Here is a 22,181-nt window from a genome sequence, read left to right on the forward strand (position 1 = left end):
CTTCCTTGAGCAGCTGCTGCCTGGATGCTTCCCTTCTCGGGAGAGCCGGCGGAACCACTGATCCTTTAACAAGTTGTCCCTCACAGAACAGGTGTCTCCCCCGCCTTTCGGAGGAGAGGGATGGCTGGACACTTAGTGACATCAGCGACCGACCAATGAGAAGTCAGGCTTCGGAAGCCGCGCCAATGGGCGGCCAGGGGCGGGCCCGGTTTCCTGGGAGCTGGGAGGGCCAGGCTGGTCCTCCCGCCGCCGCGGACTCTCCGCGGCTCACGCTGCCCGCCGCCGCTCCCGCGACTCCCGGCGGCTCCGGTGGCGGCGCCGTTGCCCTGCCCGCGCTCCTCCCGGACGCACGGCTCGGGCACTTCCCACCGCCGCGCAGCCCCCCCCCTCCTCCCGGGCTCCCGCGGTGGCGCGGCTCATGCCCCCGGGCGCAGGGCGCGCAGGTGGGCCGGCCGCCGCGGGGAGATAGGCCCCCGGGGGGACGGCGGCGGGACCATGGCCCGGAGACCCGGGGCGCCGGCCGGCTATGGGGAGGAGTTCACCTTCGTCAGCCCGCTGGTGAAATACCTGCTCTTCTTCTTCAACATGCTCTTCTGGGTGAGTCGTGGGGGTCTCGGGGGCACCTGGGCTGCAGGGCACCCCTCGAGGGTGCAGTGGGCTGCCCACGGCTGAGGAGGGGGCGTCCCAGGATGCCAGGTTCAAGGCGAGCGTCGTGAACGGCACTGCTTAGTTTTCTGGGTGATGACACTTTGGGGTAATTTATCCTGGGGAGGGACACCATACTGGCGCCGAGTCCGGAGGGGTTGTTGCGGGAGGGAGGAGGAGGGTAATGCAAGAGATTCAGTAAAGACTTACGGGTATCCTCTGGTCATCGGATGAGCATCTGTGACAGGCCAGAAAAATGGGCTTGCGCGGGAGAAGCGGGTTTTCCTCTTGGCCCAAAGCAGATGCACTGGTACATTCATGATTGGGGGACTTTCAGGCCTGGGGGCTGGGATGCCCAACAGCAAAGAAAAAAAAGGAAAGGGGGAAAACCCAGACCTTCCCCTCCCCTTACCTCAGAGAGGATGCGTTAAAGGGCTTCATCTTTTCCTTTTGGAGGCCTCTGGTGCCCCCCTCCTCCCAAAGGCTGAGAAGGGGCAGGAATGGCCTCCAGATGTGGATGCCTTTCCCAGCACTGTCCCAAACTTGGCCCCACCTTTCTCAGGACCAGACTCCATGCCCTGGAGCCTGACAGTCTTCAGCTTCTTTAAATTGGACCTTGTGTTGGGCTGAAAGGCCAGCAATCCTTTCAGAATCTTATGATTAGCGTGGAAAATTGGAAAAAATATTGGACTGGGCCCACCTGGATTCTTGTCTCCAACCTGCAGTTGTTGACTAACCTGTGCAATACATTCATCTCTGTAGGCCCTAGTTCCCTCCTCCATAAAATGGAACCCAGTATGATCAGGGATGGCAGAAACACTCTGCTGGAGCTGGGAATCCACCTGGACCAGATCATGAAATGCTAGCTCAATTCTGTTTCACTTCTATAGAGTCCCTGAGCTCCTCTGGGTTTGAGAACACAGAGAGGTCCTTCTCCCATCCCCCATTCTCTTCCAGCTCCAGCCACACTCAGAGCAGCTGCTGTAGGTGCCCATTATCCCTGCCCATTTCAGCCTGAGACCTAAAGTTCAGACTTGCAGGAGAGAGAAAGCTTGAGTCTAAAATGTGTTTCCTAGGAGAGGGAGCAGACCAGGCATCTAAGCCAGTTGCTGGAAAGGTTAACAGGGGCCATGGTTTGAAGAACAGACACAAAGTGCGTAAGTGCTAGCCTGTTGGGACAAACGAGAGAAATCCCAGAAGGTGGTGATAAGAGCTCAGCCACTGTACTGGGAAAAATGAAGTCATTTCCTAACAAATTCTCAGTTTTAGACCTGGAAAAAAAAAAAATCTAGAAGACATTCTGTCCAGCACCCACATTTTATATATGAGAAAACTAAAGCACAGAGATGTTAATTGTTTTATCCAAGGTCTAACAGCTAGTTAGTAAGTTTGATCTAGTGGTTTTCTGTTGAACTACAGTGCCTCTAGGGGAAGTCCGTGGCCCAGATGACTGCTACTGTAGCTGGGGAGTTAGTATTACTAGGTGACTCAACTTCCCATGGTCTAGGGTCGGCCTCAGCTGGAGGTTAGGAAAGAACAGAAGAAAAACTCCCCACCACTCTGCCGGGGCTAGGGGATGGTCTAAGGGAAACTCCCTGCCTAAGGGCAAGTCCCAGTGAACCCTCCTACATGCTCCCTGAATGTGCCAGGCCAGTAACATGCCATCCTGGGGGATGACATACCATCCTCAGAGCCAGCATTAGCATCCCAGGGACCTCAGATCCTCATTCTGAGTTCCTCTATCAGCCAAGACTCTGCTTCTTCTTTGGAGCCTTGGGAAGTTCACCCTTATCTGTGTTCCCCAGCGGCAACAGCTGGGTGCATCTGTTACATTTGCGTTCATGGTCATTTTCTTTGACTTCCCCCACCCTGTTCCATCCCCCCCTTTTAGCAGACAAATGACTTTGGGAGGTTGCAGCCAGGGAGAGAGTTTGGCTTCATAGGCCCATTTGCCTTGGTAAAAATGATTCATTCAGGGTCAGAGGACCTGGCTAACCAAGCTGGCACCACCCCAAATTAGAGAAGAGCCCCTTCTTGGCCCTACTTTAGACTCATAAAAAGTCAGAGGCTCTAGAAATAGCACAATGAAGGACAAGAGGCCCAGTTCCTTTCTGGCATCAATTTACTGTGTGACCCTAAGCCAATATATCTGTCTCTCTGTCCTTAATCTTTCTCCTCTAAAGGAGAAAAATTTTCGGCCTCTGTGAACTATTTAAAGATGAATGCATCACTTTGGGGACTGTTTTCTTTCTTCAGGACCTGGGACTGGATCTAAGGATGCATCTCTCTGTGTCCTGGTGTCCCTGGGACATTGACCTTCCCAGAGGCCAGTACCTTTTGGGTGTTACTGAGTGTCATATCTCCCCCAGGCCCAGAGTCGTAGAGCTACATTCCACACAAAAGCAGTTGGAGATGAAGGGCTGCTTCCCCAGTTCAAGGGTCCTCTTTCTTCCTACCACCCTTCAGGGACTGGTTCCTGCGCTTTCTTTTTTGTAGTCTCTCACCATCCTAATCAAACTCCCCTGTTCTGCCCAGGAGGCATCCATGTTGGCCGTGTTTGTGCTGGGACACACTGGGAAGGTAGCCAGTATTGCCTGGGGTCACACTCAGTGGTGGCACTGGCTCATCCCTGCTGCTACTTGGGTCATTTAGTCTGACTCAGAAGGCTGCTGGCCTCTTTGGGAGCAGGACCCATTCCTCCTGTTCACGTTTCAAATCTCACTTCTCCTTTTGCCTAGGAGTTCTGGTTTTCTCCCCAGAATCATGCTGCTGGATCCCTGATTGTTGGGATCCCATGACCCAGAGGAGTTGCTCCAAGATCCCAAAAGTTGTATTACAATTTTTCAGTTAAGAAGTAGCTGACTTTCCTCCCCTCCCTGTGTCGGACAGCTCTGTGCAGAGGGAAGACCAATGTCATGGTACATTTCTTTATCAGCCTTGGGCATACACTGGCAGGAACATTATCAGTGCTGCCCATAGCGGTCATCTTCCTTGCTGGTCCTTTTTCCACCCAGGGCAGCAGTTGGGGTGGTTTTGAGTCAGGCTGAACTCAGACCTCCAGTCCCTGTGACTCAGCTCAGGCTTTCTTGGTGGCCATGCCTCGGGGATCCCATGACACCTTATATATACCTTGATTGTCACATCCCTTACCTCTGCTGCAATTATGTGTTTATTTATGTCTCCTCTTCTAGACTTCAGGCCCCCGAGGGTACACTGCCTTATTCACTTCTTGCTTCTCAGTGCCCAGCTGAGTTTGGCAGGTTGGGTACTTATTGAATGCTTATTGAATGGCAAATGATGGAGCAGCCCCTACCAGGTGAAGGCATGATGCCCCTCCTCCCTCTCTTATGGACACTAGTCTGTCAAGATGCAGCACAACCGGAAGTCCTTGAGCATTCTTGTGGGGGGAGAGGGATCCAACTGTGTTCTCTTCTGCACTGGGTCCTGTGGCCTAGCACCGCCCCCCCCCCCCAAGCCGGATCAGCCATCCCCTCCAACATCTCCCTCAGGGCCATGCATAATTACTACCTACAGCACCCAGATTTTTTCATTTCCACTGCAGTACATGTGGACCCCCATCCGGGTCTTTCCTAGACTGATCCAGGCCTCTAGTGAGGTATCTTCTTTAAGAAATTCACTCTTCCGGGCGCCTGGGTGGCTCAGTTGGTTAAGCGACTGCCTTCGGCTCAGGTCATGATCCTGGAGTCCCTGGATCGAGTCCCACATTGGGCTCCCTGCTCGGCGGGGAGTCTGCTTCTCCCTCTGACCCTCCCCCCTCTCATGTGCTCTCTCTCTCATTCTCTCTGTCTCAAATAAATAAATAAAATCTTTAAAAAAAAAGAAAAGAAATCCACTCTTCCCTCCAGGACCACTGTATTGGAGTCCCCAGGGCAGTGAGAATGCCCCATACCACCTGCAGCACCATCTGTTGTAACCTGGCTCAGAAGCTATGAGGAAACGACCAGGCATTAAGCCTGGCAAAAACCTCTCCTGAGTGGCAGGGGCCCTTTCCACCACCTAACACAACCTCAGCACACGCACACGCTCACACCTAAGCACATTAGGAGGCAGAGCCCATCCTCCCGCCCCCACCCCCAGCTCTCGTCCTTTCCCTGTAGACTAGGCAGGCTGTAATAAGTGACGTAGTCACATTCTTTTAATTAAAAGAAAAAAATGAAGACAAGAAACATATCCTATGCTGTCAAGCCACTCACGTGCTTTCTTATCTCAACAGCTCTGTTTGCCTTGAACCCCTTAGAAAATCATAAACTTCAAGAAACCTTTAAAAGAATAAAAGAAAGAAAGAAAGAAAGAAAAAATAAATAAAAGAATAAAAGAAAACATGTAACACCTCTCGGGTCTTGATAGCAGACTCTGTGTCAGGCTGGGAACTCCAAGGCCATAGTTTGAGTGTTTATACTACTGTGAGCCCTTGTGGACTTCCATCCCTCATGTATAACCTTGGGAAACCAAGACCAGCCATGGCCTAAAGAGAAGCTAAATGGTTGGCTCCTGACATTGGAAAGGAAAGAGTTCTGTGGATTCCCCCACTCCAGCAGGACAATTCCATCCAATCCAGAGAGAGAAAGCCAAGAGCCAGTTTGACACAGATAGTTGTCAACTCAGAAACTCAGGAACCATGGTGCTGGGATGGCCACATGAGGACCAGGGCATGCAGAGCCTGGGCAGTGAGAGAAGGGGCCCTGCTTTAGGTTGAGCAGGCTTATCCAGAAATAAGCATAGAGAGGACTGAGAAACCAGAGGTACAGACCCCTTCCTCCCCACGTCCCTCTGGGTAGGGGCAAGGTCTTGACTCTCACACAGGGAATGACTCTATTCGCAGCTGTCTGTCCCCCACCACCATCTTCAAAAGAAGAGGGGAAGAGATTCCAAAGAAGAGGAGAGGACTTTGAGATAGATGCACCCACTTCGTGTAGACTGGACTTTAGAATGTGGAGACAGACAAGGCCAGGGCTTTCTCTCAGGGGCTGGTGGGCCCTGCATCATGATGCCATGTCTTCCCCTTTCAGGGTGCTGTTCCAGGGGCTTCCCTCTGGGCCCTGCTGGCACCATCAGGTCCTTGAGCTCTCCTATCCCCCGCCCCACCTTAGCCCCACCCAGTTTGGAAATTATCAGCTACTCCCCCAAGAGGACTGCAGGCAGCTTCTTCCCGCCTCACATGATATCCCAGGTGAAAGCATGGGCCAGGTCACAAGGCTCCAGAGACATAAAGACTTAGGTTCCTCTGTCCCATTTAGCTGCTCACTCTCTGAGGGAGCTGGGGAAAGTTACTTGAATTCTCCCAACATCAGTTCTGTAAAATGGAGATACTAACACTCTGTTGGGACTGTGGTCAGAATTCAATGAAAGAATAGGTATAAGGAGTCTAGCCCAGTGCCTGACCCTTAGCACTCAACAAAGCGTAGCTATTACTGTTGCTAGAAAGAGCTCCTAGAGGTCACCTGTTAGGGATGGGCTTGGAGAGCTAGGATGAGTGCTCCTTCTGACAAGTGGCAAGTAGCTGAGGATTGAGTCTAGGTGAGGGCTAGCTAACCTTGAGTCTGACTTCCTTCAGCTTCAAACCCCCTTTGCTCATATTTCTACTGTTAGCCAGAGAGAGGTGATATTTAATGATGTCTTTATAGATTTTATAGTTCACAGAGACATTTTGTATCTATCATGGGAACAGAGACCCCACTGTTGTCTCCGAGAGCCTTCCCTGGGTCCACTTCTCAGGGCTTGTCACACCACCTTGGTCTTAAGGTACAATCCAAGTGGACTCCAAGAGCCAATTTGCCTGTAATTATTGGCTTTTGGGCACTAGAGCCAGGAGAACTTTTGTTCAGAGTTTCATCTTGGGCCCTATAACCTTTCCTCCCTTAGTGCATTATAATGACCCCGAAGCCGTGAGTGTTCCAGGGGCTAGAATAGGGTTTTTCTCATAACACCAAATCATGGCTGTCTTTCTGCAATTTGCAAGACAAGAAGTCAAATAATGGAGAGAATTTTCTCCATTTTCTATTTTCTCCCATGAACATTAGTATCTGTGGCTGCTTATCTGCCAGCAAGTGCTAGCAGAAGGCAAAGGGAAGAGGACAAGGAGCAACCAAATATTATGGAAAACTAGGAAACTATTTAGAGTAGTGCCTGTATTATTGTTTTATGAGATGTAGAGACATATGCTTAACAGCCTTGTCATTGCTTAGTAAATTGTTCCTTATTTCCACGATAGAGATTAATATGTTGTGCTTCCTCACATGACACATTGAGAAGGACACAACATTATCTGTGTAATTTTTCTGTCAAAAATGTGTCACCTGAATCTAATTGTCAGGAAACAATCAGATAAATTCAAACTGAAGGATATGCTGGAAAGCAACTGGCCTGGACTTATAAAAAATGAGTGTTGGGGCGCCTGGCTGGCTCAGTTGGTAGAGCATGCAACTCTTGATCTTGGGGTCATGAGCTACAGCCCTACATTGGACATAGAGCTTACTAAAAAAGGGGGGGGTGCCTGGGTGGCTCAGTTGTTAAGCATCTGCCTTCGGCTCAGGTCATGATCCCAGGGTCCTGGGATCGAGCCCCGCATCAGGCTCCCTGCTTAGCGGGAAGCCTGCTTCTCCCGTTCCCCCTGCTTGTGTTCCCTCTCTCACTGTCTCCCTCTCTCTCTGTCAAATAAATAAATAAAATCTTTAAAAATAAATAAATAAAAATGCCAGTGTCAAAAAAATATCAGAACAAGTATTGACAAGGTTGTGGAGAAACTGGAACCCTGGTACATTGCTGGTGGGAATGGAAAATGGTGCAGCCGCTCTGGAAAAAGAGTCCAGTAACTCCTCAAAAAATTAAACACAGAATTACCATATGACCTGGCATTTCCACTCCTGGGTATATACCCAAGAGAACTGAAAATAGGTATTAAAAAAAAAAAAACTTGTACACCAGCATTCACAGCAGCACCATTTACAGTAGCCCAAACGTGAGAACAATTCAAATGTTCATCCGTGGGTGAATGACTAAACAAATTGTGTTATGTCCATACAACAGAATATTATTAGGCCATAAAAAGTAATGAAGTACTAATACACACCACAGCATGGATGAACCTTGAAAACATTATGCTCAGTGAAAGAAACCAGACCTAAAGAGCCGTATTTATAGGCAATGTGCAGAATAGGCAAAGCCATAGAGATAGAAAGCCGACCTGTGGTTGCCAGGGTTTGGAGGTGTGGAGGGAATGAGGGGGAGTGACTGCTTAATGGGTTAAATATTTCTATTTGGGCTGATGAAGAAACCCTGGCACATGATAGCAGTCATGCTTGCACATTGCACAGCAATGTGAATGTACTTAAGGCTGCTGACCTGCAAAATGGTTACTTTTTTGATATATGTATTTTACCACAATTTTTTATTTATTTTTATTTCTTAAAAGATTTTACTTATTTATTTATTTGACAGAGAGGGAAAGAGGGAGACAGGGAGAAAGAGAACACAAGCAGGGGGAGCGGCAGGCAGAGGGAGAGGGAGAAGCAGGCTCCCCGCAGAGCAGGGAGCCCGATGCGGGGCTCCATCCCAGGACCCTGGGATCACAACCTGAGCCAAAGGCAGATGCTCAACTGACTGAGCCACCCAGGCGCCCCTTAACACAGTTTTTTAAAAGTCAGTGTCTTGAAAGACCAAAACCAAAGAAAAGAAAAAAGCTGCAAAACTCTTCCAGGCCAAAGGAGACTTAATCACTAAAGATCACTAAATGCATGATCCTTGATGGGATCCTGGATCAGAAAAAAAGAAAAATAAAACAAAAACCGGTTATAGGGATGCCTGAGTGGCTCAGCAGGGAGCCTGCTTATCCCTCTGCCTGTGGCAACCCCTGCCTGGGCTCTCTCCCTCTCTCGATCCCCCCCTCTGATAAATAAATAAATTTTTAAAAAAATCTTAAGGGGCGCCTGGTGGCTCAGTCGTTAAGCATCTGCCTTCGGCTCAGGTCATGATCCCAGGGTCCTGGGATCGAGCCCCGCCTCTGGCTCCGCGCTCAGCAGGAAGCCTGCTTCTCCCTCTCCTGCTTCTCCCTCTCCCACTCCCCCTGCTTGTGTTCCCTCTCTTGCTGTCTCTCTCTGTCAAATAAATAAATAAAATCTTTAAAAAAAAATCTTTAAAAAACAGTTATAAAAGACATTCTTGGGAGAATTGGGGAAAAGTAAATATGGACTGTAAATTAGATAGCAGTGATAGCATATTAAAGTTTAAGAAAAGAATTTAGTATGTCAAAATTGTATAGGTTATACTAACAGAGCATTGTAGCTTCGTGGTGCTCTTGACACCTGAACTGTTTTAAGATCCATTGCCCCGGGGATGCCTGGGTGGCTCAGTCGGTTAAGCGGCTGCCTTCGGCCCGGGTCATGAACCCAGCGTCCTGGGATCAAGTCCCACATCAGACTCCTTGCTCGGCAGGGAGCCTGCTTCTCCCTCTCTCTCCTTCTGCCTGTGCTCTCTCTGTCAAATAAAATCTTAAAAAAAAAAGATCCATTGCCCCATACTTTGGTGTAAGGACAACCCTCTCGCCACCCCCCGCCCCCGGATTAAAGTTTGTGAAATTGCATGCAAGTGAATCCCCAGTTTAGGAAAATCTGATATTAAAAACTGTGGATTTACTAACCAACTAACACCTAACAAATTGGGAATGGCTGTTTTTAAATAGATTTCATTTTTTAGAACAGTTTTAGTTTTACAGAAAGATTGAGAAGATAGTACAGAGAATCCCCATATACCCCACATCCAGTTTCTCTCAACATCTGACATGAGTATGATACATTCGTGACCTGAGTATACATTCGTGACAATTAATGTTATTATCACTGAGGTCCATACTTTATTCAGATCTCCTCAGTTTTCACGTAACACCCTTTTTGTGTTCCAGGATGCCATCCAGGATACCAAATCTCATTTAGTTGTCCTGTCTCCTTAGGTTTTTGTTGGTTGTGACAGAATTAGAATTTCCTCGATTTGGGGGGCATCTGAGTGGTTCAGTAGGTTAAGCGTCCGACTCTTGATTTGGGAGATTTGTCTTTTCTCCCTCGTTTATTTATTTAAGTCCTCTTTAAAAAAAATTTAAGTCCTTTTTATCTGTATGGACTCATGGATATTTATTTTATGTTTGGGGTGATAATTTCTTACTTACTTATTTTGATGTCACTTTAGCATACCCACAGTAGTGGGGGGGAGTGTTTGTTTTTGAGCATTTCCTTACTTTCTGGCACCACGAGATACCCCAGGTTTATCTTGTATATCTCCTGCTCCAGTCGTAGATTGAACCATTTTCCCAAGGAGCCCAGGGGATGGCTATTTTCATTATAAGGTGATTACTCACCTTCTATAAGGATAAAAGTATTGGTGCGTGCAAGTTATTTTATATAATTTGACAACTCTTCAGGAACATGCCTTTTGCTAGACTCAGCTATTTTAAACACTGTGTCTAGCTTTTAAAAATTTCCAGTGAGGCTTCATTCTCGCCAGAATATGAAAAGCCATTCTAAGAAGTGTCTATCTCCAACCTCATCACAAAAGGAGGTCATTGGCGATATTGCGGGGTGTTATAAGGATTTTGTGGCAGAGCCTGATATGGTGGAAAGAGTTCCAGACTGAGATTGGAAACTGGGTTTAGTCCAGATGTTTCCTCTGTACCCATGTGCACTTGGTCAAGTATTGCTGTGCTCTCTGGGCCTCATCTATAAAAAGAGGTGAGTGGCTGAGCTCATTTCGAAGGTTCTATTCAGCTCTAAAACGCTGTGCTATTAACGGCAGTGGGACGACAGTAGCTTTGAAGAAATCAGGGTGGGAGATGTGGGCAGGAATAGGGGTGTGAAAGGGCAAGCTGTGACTCCAGGATAAAGAGGCAGATCAGTGATAGAAATGTCGAATTTTAGAGTTAGCTAGTGAGCTCCAGGTAAGCAGTGTCATTAGTGATCGTATTAAATGTTAACGATAATATTAAAGTCTTCATCTCAATTTTAATGGAATCTGCACCTGCTGCTCTAGATCCCTGGCTGAACGTGCTTTAGGCTTGTGGTTCTCAAAATTGGAATCACCTGGAACGCATTCAGAAGTACTGCTGCCTGGGTTCCAGTGTCAGAGATTCTGAAATACGTGGTGTGGGGTGCAGCCAAGACAGCAACAGTTTTAAGTTCTTCTCTCCCTGCCCTCCCGCCCATCCTAATGACACCAAGTTTGGAAAGGATAGGCTCTGGTTTTTCTTGTCCCTCTCCCATAAAACATTACAGTCTCCTTAAGGGCAGGGACCATATCTCACTCATCTCTGCGGTCCTCAGAGTACCTTGTGCATTGCAGCTGATGAACGGAATTTGGACTGCGTGTTAGTTTCCTACTGTGGCTTTAACAGCTTACCACAAACTTCTTAGCTTACTACAACACAAATTAATTTTCTTATGTTCTGGGGGTCAGAATTCCAAAATGGGTCTCACTGGGTAAGATCAAGGTATCGGCAGGGATGGTCCCTTCTGGAGGCTCCAGAGGAGAATCTATTTCCTGCCTTTCTCAGCTTTTAGAGGCTGCCCATCTTCCTTGGCTGCTGGCACCACACCTCTCCAACCTGTTCCTCCACTGTCATACTGATCTCCTTCTCTGACTCGGAGTTTCTGGCCTCCTGTTTCTAAGGCCCACCGGGATAATCTCCCCATCTCAAAATCCGTAATCACATTTGCAAAACCCCTGTGGCCATGGAAGGTGACATATTCACAGGTTCCAGGAGTTAGGACGGGACATCTTTGGGGGACACTATTCTACCTACCGCAAATAAAGACAGAGCAACTGTTGTAATTACAGGTCCACACGTGGAATTAAGTTACCGCGAGATGTGGCACCTCTTTACTTTCTCTTTCTTGTTTTAGCTGTGTTAGGATTTAATCAGAGACCATCTCTGTGGAAAGTTATACATCCTAGTGAAAATTTAACATGTTGCAAAACAGTGAGGAGCCTGGGAACAACAGAAATAAAGAGCAGATGCCTACCCTTCAGTGATTCAGTAAAAGGATATTCAGAACCGTTAATTGGCTGTGGGGAGTTTTAAAGGGCAGGCCAAGATGCTCAGTCACTCTGGCAAAGAGCTGTGCCTACAGGCCTCGGGGGTGACTGGGATCTCTTTCGTGTGGTTTCCTCGCCTCCCCACCCACTCCCCCTTGCTCCCTCAGCCTGCTTGTGCTGGGGAACAATAAGCCAGCTTGCACCTCCAGCCCCACTCCCAGCTCTGCAAGCAGCTCCCTCTCTCCTGGACAAAGAGCATAAGGGCCAGCAGATAACACATCTGGCCCTGAGTCCGAGTCAGTGCCAAATGATTGAGGGGCAAGGCTGGGTATATAGCCAGAGACAAGTCCTGAAAGATACGGTTTTAGATAAGGGTTTCCATTTACTGCTAAATGCACCAGAAGGCAGAGGCCACTAAGGAAAAATGTCTTTCTGCTGAGGGACTACTCTGACCCTATTCCCTCTCTAGGGGCCCTATTCCCTTCTCCCACCAAAGCCCCAAGACGGCTCTTTCCAGCTGGTCTCTGTCTTGTAGGACAGTGGAGTCTAGCCAGCCATCTCCTTCCCCACTGAGTTGGTCAAGTCCCTGCTGCTGAGAACTCCCTCCAGCCAGAGCTTGGCCCCAGCTATTGCCATGGTGACAGCCAGCTGCAGCTTAGCACCAGCCTGGGGACTGGGCACAAAGAAAGAGTGTCCAAGAGTTGTGAACGCTGGGCTGCCCTGCACTCCTGGAGGCCTGGCGTGGGGGTGGAGGTGGGGCAGAAAAGGCCCCTTTGGGGATTGCTGGTAGTCCCTGACAGGTTTATTCTCTCAAAGAGGAGCCCGGAAGTTTGAAGCGTCTAAACTCTTGCTCCACACTGGAATCCAGGTTTATAAAGATAAAGGCTCCTTTGCCAAGGCAGTCTGGTATTTTACTTACATACATGCATTCATGCATGCATTCTTTCACATTGGGATGCACTTGCATTCTTGCATTTGACACCATTTTGACCCCCAAGAGAGTTAGAGACTTGGGAGTGTGCCTCTACTCAGGCCTGCTTCAGCTTTAACACCTGCCCTTTGGGGGCGCCTGGGTGGCTCAGTCAGTTGGTGTCTGCCTTTGGCTCAGGTCATGATCCCAGGGTTCCAGGATCGAGCCCCCCATCAGGCTCCCTGCTCAGCAGGGCGTCTGCTTCTCCCTCTCTCTGCCCCACCCCCGCCCCCATCATGCTCTTTCTCTCTCTCTCTCAAATAAATAAAATATTTTTTAAAAACCCTTCCCTTGGGGCGCCTGGGTGGCTCAGTCGTTAAGCATCTGCCTTCGGCTCAAGTCATGATCCCAGGGTCCTGGGATTGAGCCCCACATCAGGCTCCCTGCTCGGCGGGAAGCCTGCTTCTCACTCTCCCACTCCCCCTGCTTGTGTTCCCTCTTCGCTGTCTCTCTCTCTCTGTCAAATAAATAAATAAAATCTTAAAAAAAAAAAAAACCCTTCTCTTTGATGTAGTTGAATTCAAATTCAAAACTTGTGACCCTGGACAAGTTAACTATTAGTAATGAGAGATAATATTTATTGTCAGGCATTATGTTAAATGCTTTCCATGCATTATCTAATTTCACGGTAGTTTTATTAGATGTAGTTGTTTTAAATTCCCATCTTCAGGTACAAAAACTGAGGCTCAGTGATTTGTTTATCAGAGGCCCAGGTTTGACTGACTCCAAAGTCCACATTCTTAACCACTGTTAGTAACCTTGAATTGCCTTAATTTGCTCATCTGTAAAACAGGGAAAATAGCTGCCCCGCAAGGTAACTCTGTTGTGGGGATCAAATGAGATCACCTTGGTAAAAGCTTTTCTTGGAGGCAAAGCAGACAGATGCTATCAACTGTATCTGCTGGGGGGACAGAGATGCTCATCTCTGGCTCCTAGGAAAGTCGTCTTCCTCCTGTTCTTCCTGAAGGTAACTTACAGCGGGCTCTCTGGTTTCCAAAATCTCAGGGTCTGCCTCATTCCCTGTGTCCACAGGTGATTTCCATGGTGATGGTGGCTGTGGGAGTCTACGCTCGGCTCATGAAGCATGCAGGTGAACTATAGGCCCCCCTCTATCTCCCCATGACTCTTCCTCCTCTGCTTCCTTCAGCCCTGGCCCTCTAATACGCTTTCCCACGTAAGCAATGGGGCTAAAGAGGACAGCAACCTTCTAGCCCAATCTTAACACCCTGCTCCAAGGCAGCAGGCAGGCCATGCCAGTTCACCAGGATTTCCCCAAGCTCCCACGAATCCCCCAGGATCTGCCTGCATTTTAGGCTTAGGAAGTGTCTAGGAAAGGAGGTAGGCCTCCGGGAGCAGAGAGTAATCCGAGGCCTCAGCTCCTCCCTCACTCTGTCCTGAAGTAACTCAACCTCCATTCCTGTTCTACTGCACAGTCTCCAGGAAACGGAATCTGCAAAACTGGGAGCTAATGCCATTCTAATTCTTTTCTGGAGCGAAAGTGGTTCCTCCTTTCTTAAGCTTGGGAATAAAGGCTCTCACTTTGTTAGCTCCTCAAATTAAATGTCACAAACCCTTCTGGGCCCTTTTTATTCTCCCACGGGAGGGGAGCACTGCCTCCCCATAACCGTTGTCCAACCATACTAGAGATTCCCCCTGCAGAGGAGAACAGTTTTGGGGGGCACCCCCCACCTCGTCCCTGGGTATCACTCTCAGTCAGCACCAGGCTCAGACTGAGAGACAGCCCCTCCCCCAGAAGCAGCCTTGGCCTGCCTGGCAGTGGACCCTGCCATCCTGCTGATTGTGGTGGGCGTTCTTATGTTCCTGCTCACCTTCTGCGGCTGTATTGGATCGCTTCGTGAGAACATCTGCCTCCTACAGACGGTGAGTGGTCGGTGAGTGGTCAGGGGCCCCACCAGAAAGACTCCAGCCTCCTCCATATGCCTCTCAGGCTCCTGATGCCATTCCTACAACCTTTCAGTTTCCTCTGCACCTCTCCCCCCTCCCCCCGCCAAGCTTGTGCTGTCTGCTCCCCACTATAGAGCTCAGCCCAGATGACCCAGCACAGGGTGGCCACCCTCAAGACAGCATGGTGGAGGCAGAGGCCTTTATCATGCATGGGGCACCTGGGAGAAGTGCCCCATAGCTCCCCAGTACCCAGTACTCCCCATGGCCCTGGGAGGGGCTAGAGCCCAGCATGGTAATCAACTGTCTCCTTTTCCTGCCTGCTCCCCACAGTTCTCACTCTGCCTCACCATCGTGTTCCTGTTACAGCTGGCTGCAGGGGTCCTGGGCTTCGTCTTCTCAGACAAGGTAACGTTGGGAGCCAAGGGGCCTCCTCAGGTATGAACCAGAGGGAAGAAGAGAAGGTTCCTGCCTATGTTTAGCCTGATTAATTAACCACAGCGCTCCTTCCCCTGAGAAGCATCAGCCTTTGAAAGATTCTCCTTAGGGATGAACGAATGGCCTTTAAAGTCACCATATTTAAAGAGGATTTCCATATTGTAAGGTGTTTTCCTCTGACAGTCTGAGAAGCCAACAGGAAAATAAATTGTATGAACACAAAGTTAAAATAATCTGCAAACTTTAATGGCAAATTATTGGTTAAAACACAATTATCAAATAGACCATAGACAACATGAAGAATCTTTTATTTCTTCTAAACATTGCTTATTGGGATAAACAGAAGGAAAGAAGGGGGAAAGTAAACGAGATTTTGAGCAGTGCTCACCATAGCTGGAAGTGATCTGCTATTCAGTGACAGTCCTTTTAGTTAAGAACCAGAATTCCTTTCTCAAAGAGCAAATGATTGCCAGGGGGTAGTATTGGACTATAGACAAGAAACTTTGAGGGAAGTAGCAGAGCAAGAAGGAAGAAAGCATGGTGGAAACTATGAAATGGGGAGCCACTGAGTTCATTCAGAATGTCCTAGTAAAATCCTAAAATGATCTGTTTGGAGTCTAAAGAGATGTAGTTCTCTTCTGTCCACTAGAGGTCAGTGTCTTGGTTTTGTAAGCCCTTTTCTACTAAAATATTAGATTCTCTGCTTTGCATCAACAAGTATTTTGTGGTAATAGTGTTCAGAGGTAAATAAATCTTGGATTATCTCGAAAATGTGGCTCTGAGAAGAGGCAACAGCAGGTCCTGTGTTTCTCTTGCCTACTGGTACCTGAGGGCCCAGGGATGGATGGGCTTCGGAACTGGCCATCAACCTAGGACCTGGTTCTGATTTCAAGGCTGACTTACATGAAGAAGGATGACCACTGTCTACTGTTATTCCTGAATGGAGGAGCAGTTAGGGATTAGTCCTGTGTTCTGATTCCCTACTCATGTCTCTGGCAGGCACGAGGGAAAGTGAGTGAGATCATCAATAATGCCATTGTGCACTACCGCGATGACTTGGATCTACAGAACCTCATTGATTTTGGCCAGAAGAAGGTATGGGCTAGGAGTGGGGGGAGGTCAGCTGTGGTCTCAGAGGCTGTAGGCAAAAGTTAATGCCATCCCAAGAGACACCTCACCCTCCAGGCCTATGGACTTCTTCATTACTTTCAGGTAATGGATTCTGGAAGGAGGTTTGGCAAAAAACCATACATAGCAGAGTGCTTTAAAAGTACTTCTAAGAGAACAGAACAGTAGTGTATATAGTAATCTACCATTTGTGTAAAAAAAGAGAGAGGAAAGAATATGTATTCATATTTGTGAAAGGAATCTACAAGGATATGTAGAAACTATTCTAAGTGGTTACTTATAGGGGGATAAGGAAGTGGCAGATTTTTAAATATTACCTATACAAAAGGTAAGTTTTTTAAATTGTGCTAAAATGTACATAACATAAAAGTTACCATTTTAACCTTTTTAAGTATACAAATCTGTGGCACCAAGTATACTCACACTGTTTACATCCATCACCACATTCATCTCCAGAACTTTTTCATCTTCCCCAAATGAAGCTCTATCCATTAAACACTAACTCCCCATTTCCCCCTACCCCAACTCCTGACAACTACCATCTATTTTCTATGAGTTTGACCACTAGAGGGACCTCACGTAAGTAGAACTGTACAGTATTTGTCCTTTTGTGCCTGGCGTATCTCACTTAGCATGTCTTCAAATTTCATCCATGTTGCAGGATGCGTCGAAATTCCCTTCTTTCCTTAAGGCTGAATGACATTCCATTGTATGTATCCACCACATTTTGCTAATTCGCTCACCTTTTGACGCACACTTGGGTCACTTCCACCGTTTAGCTATTGTGAACAATGCTGCTATGAATCAAAAGTTGAATTTTAAATAAAAGTGCTTTTGAGACCAGTACTGAGTTCCCCTTCCCTTGGTGCAACTTACTTGGATCCTACTTGCTTTCATGGAGTAATTATGGGCCCATAATATTGAAGACTCTCTTCTGTTTTCTCTGTATTAAAACAAATATTTTCAACACTGATCCTTTAATTATTTCAGCCAGTGTTTTTGAACACCTCCTTTTGCAGCCTCTATACTATGCAGAAACTGCTCTCAAGGAGCTCATAGTTGAATGTGAAAAACAAAATATATATACAACTATGGTCGTTATAACAAGGTATATAAAGGTAAAGGCCACTGAGGGACGTGAGCTCAAGGTTTAAGGTTGTGTTTAAAAACAGCCTGAATGTACAAATGGAAGCTGGCCACGGACTTTTGGCTGCTCTGAGAATTCCCCTGGTCACTTCAGTGTGAGGAGTGGGTGATTCTTAACCTCTGTGGTGGGCTTTGTTGCAGTTCAGCTGCTGTGGAGGGATTTCCTATAGGGACTGGTCCCAGAACATGTACTTCAACTGTTCAGAAGACAACCCCAGCCGTGAGCGCTGCTCTGTGCCTTACTCCTGTTGCTTGCCTACCCCAAACCAGGTGAGCCTACATCCCACTTCATTTCCTCCTGGGCAGCAATTTCAGTTACTTCCCGACTAGGGTAGCCACTGTAGGGAATCCCCATTCCCTAGCTTAACCAATCAATTTTGTAGGACAGCTGTCAGATGTTTCTCTTTGCCCCAGTCTAATGGCTCTGTTAACTTTTCACTCCTGCGGTCCACGTGGGGATTCAGAAGGTGCAGGTCTCTAAAGCAAGGGAAACTGAACTCAGATCTCCTAGAGGGAAGGAAGCTTGCATTTAGAAACTTCCAAGTTAGGATCCTCCACATATATTCCCTAACAATTTAGGAATTTGGGAAGGGTGGGAAGACCATAAGCTAGGACCTGAAATAGAAAGTTTGGGAATGGGAGTTCCATTTGGCTTTTCAACTCTTTCCCCAGGCAGTGATCAACACCATGTGTGGCCAAGGTATGCAGGCCCTTGAATACCTGGAGGCTAGTAAAGTCATCTATACCAATGGCTGTATTGACAAATTGGTCAACTGGATACACAGCAACCTCTTCCTTCTTGGTGGTGTAGCACTGGGCCTGGCCATCCCCCAGGTAACTTACCCTGTAAGACTTGTGGGTCTTAAAATTCTGCAAAGGCTCCTTTGTTTAGGGGAGGGCACCTGCGGACCAGCTAGGGTGTCAGGCACTGACATTGCTAAGAAGCTGGGGATGGGATGGTGCTAACCATACTGGGAAGATTGAGTCAGGGAAAACAAAGACATCACTCGTTGCTGAGGGCCCAATCCATCTCGCCCCTCCCAGCTGGTAGGAATCCTGCTGTCCCAGATCCTTGTGAATCAGATCAAAGATCAGATCAAGCTGCAGTTCTACAACCAGCAGCACCGAGCTGACCCGTGGTACTGAGAATCCACCCTGCACCTCCTCACTATGGCGACAGGCCAGCCTCACCGACCAATAGCAGTGGGTATAGCTCTCAGCACCAAACGGAAATTTGGATTCCAGTTCCCCAGCGACAGCCCAGTGGGGAGAAGCCAACTCCAGCTGGGCAGAAAGCAGGGGGCACAGGTGGCTCAAGTCTAGGAAGGATGCACCTCCCCCTCTCCTCCATCCTAGCCCTCGGCATTATTAGAGTTATTTTGCATTATTTTTAACCTTACACATTTGGGTTTATGGTTTGTTGTTGTCGTTTTTTTAATTTTGTCTGGGCAGAGATGTTTGGGAAACATCAGTTGCACAGAGTCTTGGGGGTACTAGGTGTTGCTTTTCACTGAGGCACTAAACCAGTGGTTCTACCAGGGCTGATACTTACTTAGCCTGCTGGACATACTGATTCCATCTGTTGCCAGCAAGACCTGGCTGGAGAGTGGACACTAACAGCCCTACCTGGAGTCCACTTGGTAGGATACCAGCTCCAGGAGGGAAGGGAGTGGAACAGGCAGGGAGCTTGGGGTCGACTGGGGACAGCTGTATGTGTTGGGTAGGAGTGGAAAGCGATACGTTTACTTAATGCTGCCCTGCCATCCCCCCAGGTAGTCAAAGTGAGCTACATCCTGCCCCTCCCTCATTTCCATGGAAACATGGCAGCAAGGGCAAGGGGTACAACAGCAGCCAAATTCATCCCTCTCCCCCACTCCACCCTTTTTTAAAAGGTCTGGAACCATGGTCTTTATACTCTGCAGCCAGCAGCGATGGGACTGAGCCATTTGTGCCCTTGAATTCCTCCCCTCTGGCCCTCCCTCTCCAGCAAGTGGGGTTTCTTTAACCTTGGCAGTGTGCAGAGGAGGCAAGGTTAACACCCCCGCCCCCATTACCCTGCACCAGAGCTCAGTATTTCTACAGTGTAAGAAGCAGGGATTTTGCTGGGGCAGGGGAGCCAGAAGGGGCAATAAAAGTTTGTTGACCTGCGCTAAATTGGACTCCATGAATTTTCCATTCTGGCAACTAGAACGGGAGGGGTAGAAGGGCGCAGCGGGTGGGCCCTCTCTCCAGGCGGGGACTGGAGACTCCCCTAAACACCACAATACCTCCCGGGCCCCATCCCTCGCCCTATCTCCCTCAACCAGATGCAATCCCCCCCCCCCCCAACCCCCCCCCCCCCCCCCCCCCCGGTCTAAATTAGGTCGAAAGATTCCCAGTTTCGACCTGGGAACGGCGTAATGTTATCCTAAAACCTGATGTTAATTTTTTCCCCAAACTAAACTGAATTAAAATTGGCCACCCAAAACTTTCAGGACGGGGGTAGGTAAGAACACAGCTGGAAATCAGAGTCTAGCACTCTCCGCTGGGGCGGGGAGGGGAACGAGGAGGAAGAAGGCCAGCTCTTCACCCCTAGTCCGGGCCCTCCAGCCCCCTCCTCCATCTTCATCTGAAGGAGCTTGTACCGCTGCCCGCCGTACTTAAAGGAGTACTCAGAAAAAAATGCCAGCGGGGCGCGGGCCTTCCTCACGCCCAGAGAAGCGTGCGAGGGCGGCTAGCCGGGAGGCCCGGCGGGCGCGTCGGGGGCGGGGCCGGGGCGGGGCCGCGCGGCGCTGTGGGTGGTCCCCGCCCCCGCGGCGGCCGGAGCCGGCGCCTCCGCCCCCCGCCCGGGAGGAGCTGGGAGCTGGGCTGCCAGGGGCTGGGTACGAGGCTGCGAGACGCGGTTATGCGCTTAGTGTTCCCCGAAGTCTCCTCGCTGCCCTCTGCTGTCGGGGGTCTCAGACTGGGAGCTTTGGCCTGGCCGGAGAGAGACTCGAAAAAACTCCCTACGGCGCTGGAGAGAGCGAGTCGCAAGTTCTCTCCCCGCCCCCAGTCTCTTCTAAACGAGCCTTCTGCTCCTGGGAGGGCGCCTTTCCAGCAGCCGCCTGGGGCCCCAGCCAATGTTTAGCTCCAGCTAGTAACACAACGGAAAGAAAAAAATTAAATCATCACAAATAAAAAAATTAAAAGTAAGGGCCTTTTATTCTGAGAGAAGAGTAAGAAAAGCGCGCTTTCTCTGTGTCGAAGACACATTTTATAAAGCATTTTATACTTTTCCTTCTCATGCTGACGCGGACCATCGTTTGGGTTAGGACTTGGGGTGACGCACTTTCCCGGTTCCCCGGCTTTGAGGAGCTCACCTGGCAAGGGGCTCGTTTGGGGCCTCTTGGAATAAGAGAACAGGAATGGTGGTCCGCAGAACCAGGGTTCAAATCCAGACTGCTTAACTCCAAACTACACTTTTGCTTAGGTCTTAGGGTATCTAGCCTTCTGGGCTTAGACAAAAGGGTCAGGAATTTCTGCCCAAGTCCCGGGCCTTAAAGGGCCGCTAGCAAAAGTGCAGAAGCTTATATTGCAGTTCATCGTTCCTAGCTAGATTCATTCTTCAGTGTCTCTGGTTCTCAGTTTCTCAAGCTTTCTTTCTCTTCGGCCTGATGCTGGGAGAGAAAATGCCCCAATTTTTAAAATGGTTTCTTACTGGTATTTCATGTTTCATTGTGATTTGCTCCCTGAATTTCAGTTTCTAATAACTCTAGTCTCAAACATGTGGTGGGGTTAATGCCGGTATCTTAGAATAGCTATCAAATCTAGGCCTCAGAGCTGGGTGAATGGAAGAAAATTCTTGGGGCTCCGGAAATCAGGCCAGATCGACAGAAGTGTGGAGAAAGGCCCGAAGGAAGGTGAAAATCTGGCTGGGGTGAGGTGGCAAGAAAGGTACTGCTAATTCTCTGGGCCTCAAACCCTACTATGTAAACAGGGACTTTGAGTCCAAGAGTGCAGATTTTGCAGAATGTTCAATGAAATTCTGATCCCCTCTGAATTTGTTTTGTATTGCTGCTGTACCAAATTACCTCAAATTTAAAACATACAAATTTGTTATCTTACAGTTTCGAAAGTCAGAAATCTCAAATGGGTCTCACTGGTCTAAAATCAAGGTGTCATCAGAGCTGAGTTCCTTCTGAGGGCTCTAGAGGATCCATTTAACAACTTCTGGAGGCTGTTTGTTTGCCTGGCCCCTGTTTTCATCTTTAAAATACATCAACCTCTGCTTCTATGGTCACATCTTCTTTTTCTCAGACTCTGACTCTCCTATGTCCCTCTGATTATATTGAGCCTACCCAGGTTATCCAGAATAATCTTCCAATTTTAAGAGTCTTAATTTAACCACATCTATAAGGTTCCTTTTACCGTGTAAGGTAATAAACACACAGGTTCCAGGAATGAGGACATGGACATTTTGGGGTGGTCGTTATTCAGCCTATGATACCCCCTTCCCACTCTCATGCATCTCTTAAGGTGAGGGAATCCTAGGAAGAGCTTGAGGTGGGCGTTGTCTGGCCTTGGTTCTAAAAATTACCTAACATTTATTGAGTGCTTACTGTGTGCCAGGCACACATTTATTGCAAGTTTAATATGAGGGTCCTTTAATATGCTATTTTCTGACATGTTCTCATCCCAAAAGAGAAGATACGTAAACAGGGACAGGGTCCAGTTTCAAGAAGGGGACACAGAAACCTTCTACCAGAAGAGTTCCCCTGGGCCATTACTCTAAAGAGGTCAGGAACATGTTGTAAACCATACTTTCTCCCCACAAAAAATAAGAGTAATTAGATATTCCAAATTGCCATAGATAAAACACTTAGAGAAGGAGATGAAGTGGGGAGTAACCATACTCTAGAATTTATATTGGAAGTTAAGCCTCTAGAGTCTTCTCACT

The 22,181-nt window shown here is 48.3% G+C and overlaps 1 protein-coding gene across 1 annotated transcript; it reads left to right on the forward strand.

Annotated features, from left to right (window-relative positions):
• Window positions 1-274: 274 nt before the first annotated feature.
• TSPAN33 (tetraspanin 33) lies at window positions 275-18,665 on the forward strand. Its single transcript, XM_035021078.1, has 8 exons — window positions 275-597; window positions 13,685-13,742; window positions 14,406-14,533; window positions 14,888-14,962; window positions 15,992-16,087; window positions 17,408-17,536; window positions 17,939-18,100; window positions 18,311-18,665. The coding sequence occupies exons 1-8, from the start codon at window positions 496-498 to the stop codon at window positions 18,410-18,412; spliced, it is 852 nt and encodes a 283-aa protein (XP_034876969.1). The 5' UTR covers window positions 275-495; the 3' UTR covers window positions 18,413-18,665.
• The last annotated feature ends 3,516 nt before the right edge of the window (window positions 18,666-22,181 follow it).

The sequence above is a fragment of the Mirounga leonina genome, unplaced genomic scaffold (genome assembly GCF_011800145.1).
Source record: "Mirounga leonina isolate KUSES-001 unplaced genomic scaffold, KU_Mleo_1.0 Mir_174, whole genome shotgun sequence".
In the NCBI taxonomy this organism is placed as follows: Eukaryota; Metazoa; Chordata; class Mammalia; order Carnivora; family Phocidae; genus Mirounga; species Mirounga leonina.

Bases quoted from the DNA above. Each gene is read 5' to 3' on its own strand.
- TSPAN33 (XM_035021078.1), top strand. From the start codon at position 496: ATGGCCCGGAGACCCGGGGCGCCGGCCGGCTATGGGGAGGAGTTCACC. The intron at 13,743-14,405 runs GTGAACTATAGG...CCCCTCCCCCAG, and splicing joins TCGGCTCATGAAGCATGCAG to AAGCAGCCTTGGCCTGCCTG. The intron at 16,088-17,407 runs GTATGGGCTAGG...GCTTTGTTGCAG, and splicing joins TTGATTTTGGCCAGAAGAAG to TTCAGCTGCTGTGGAGGGAT.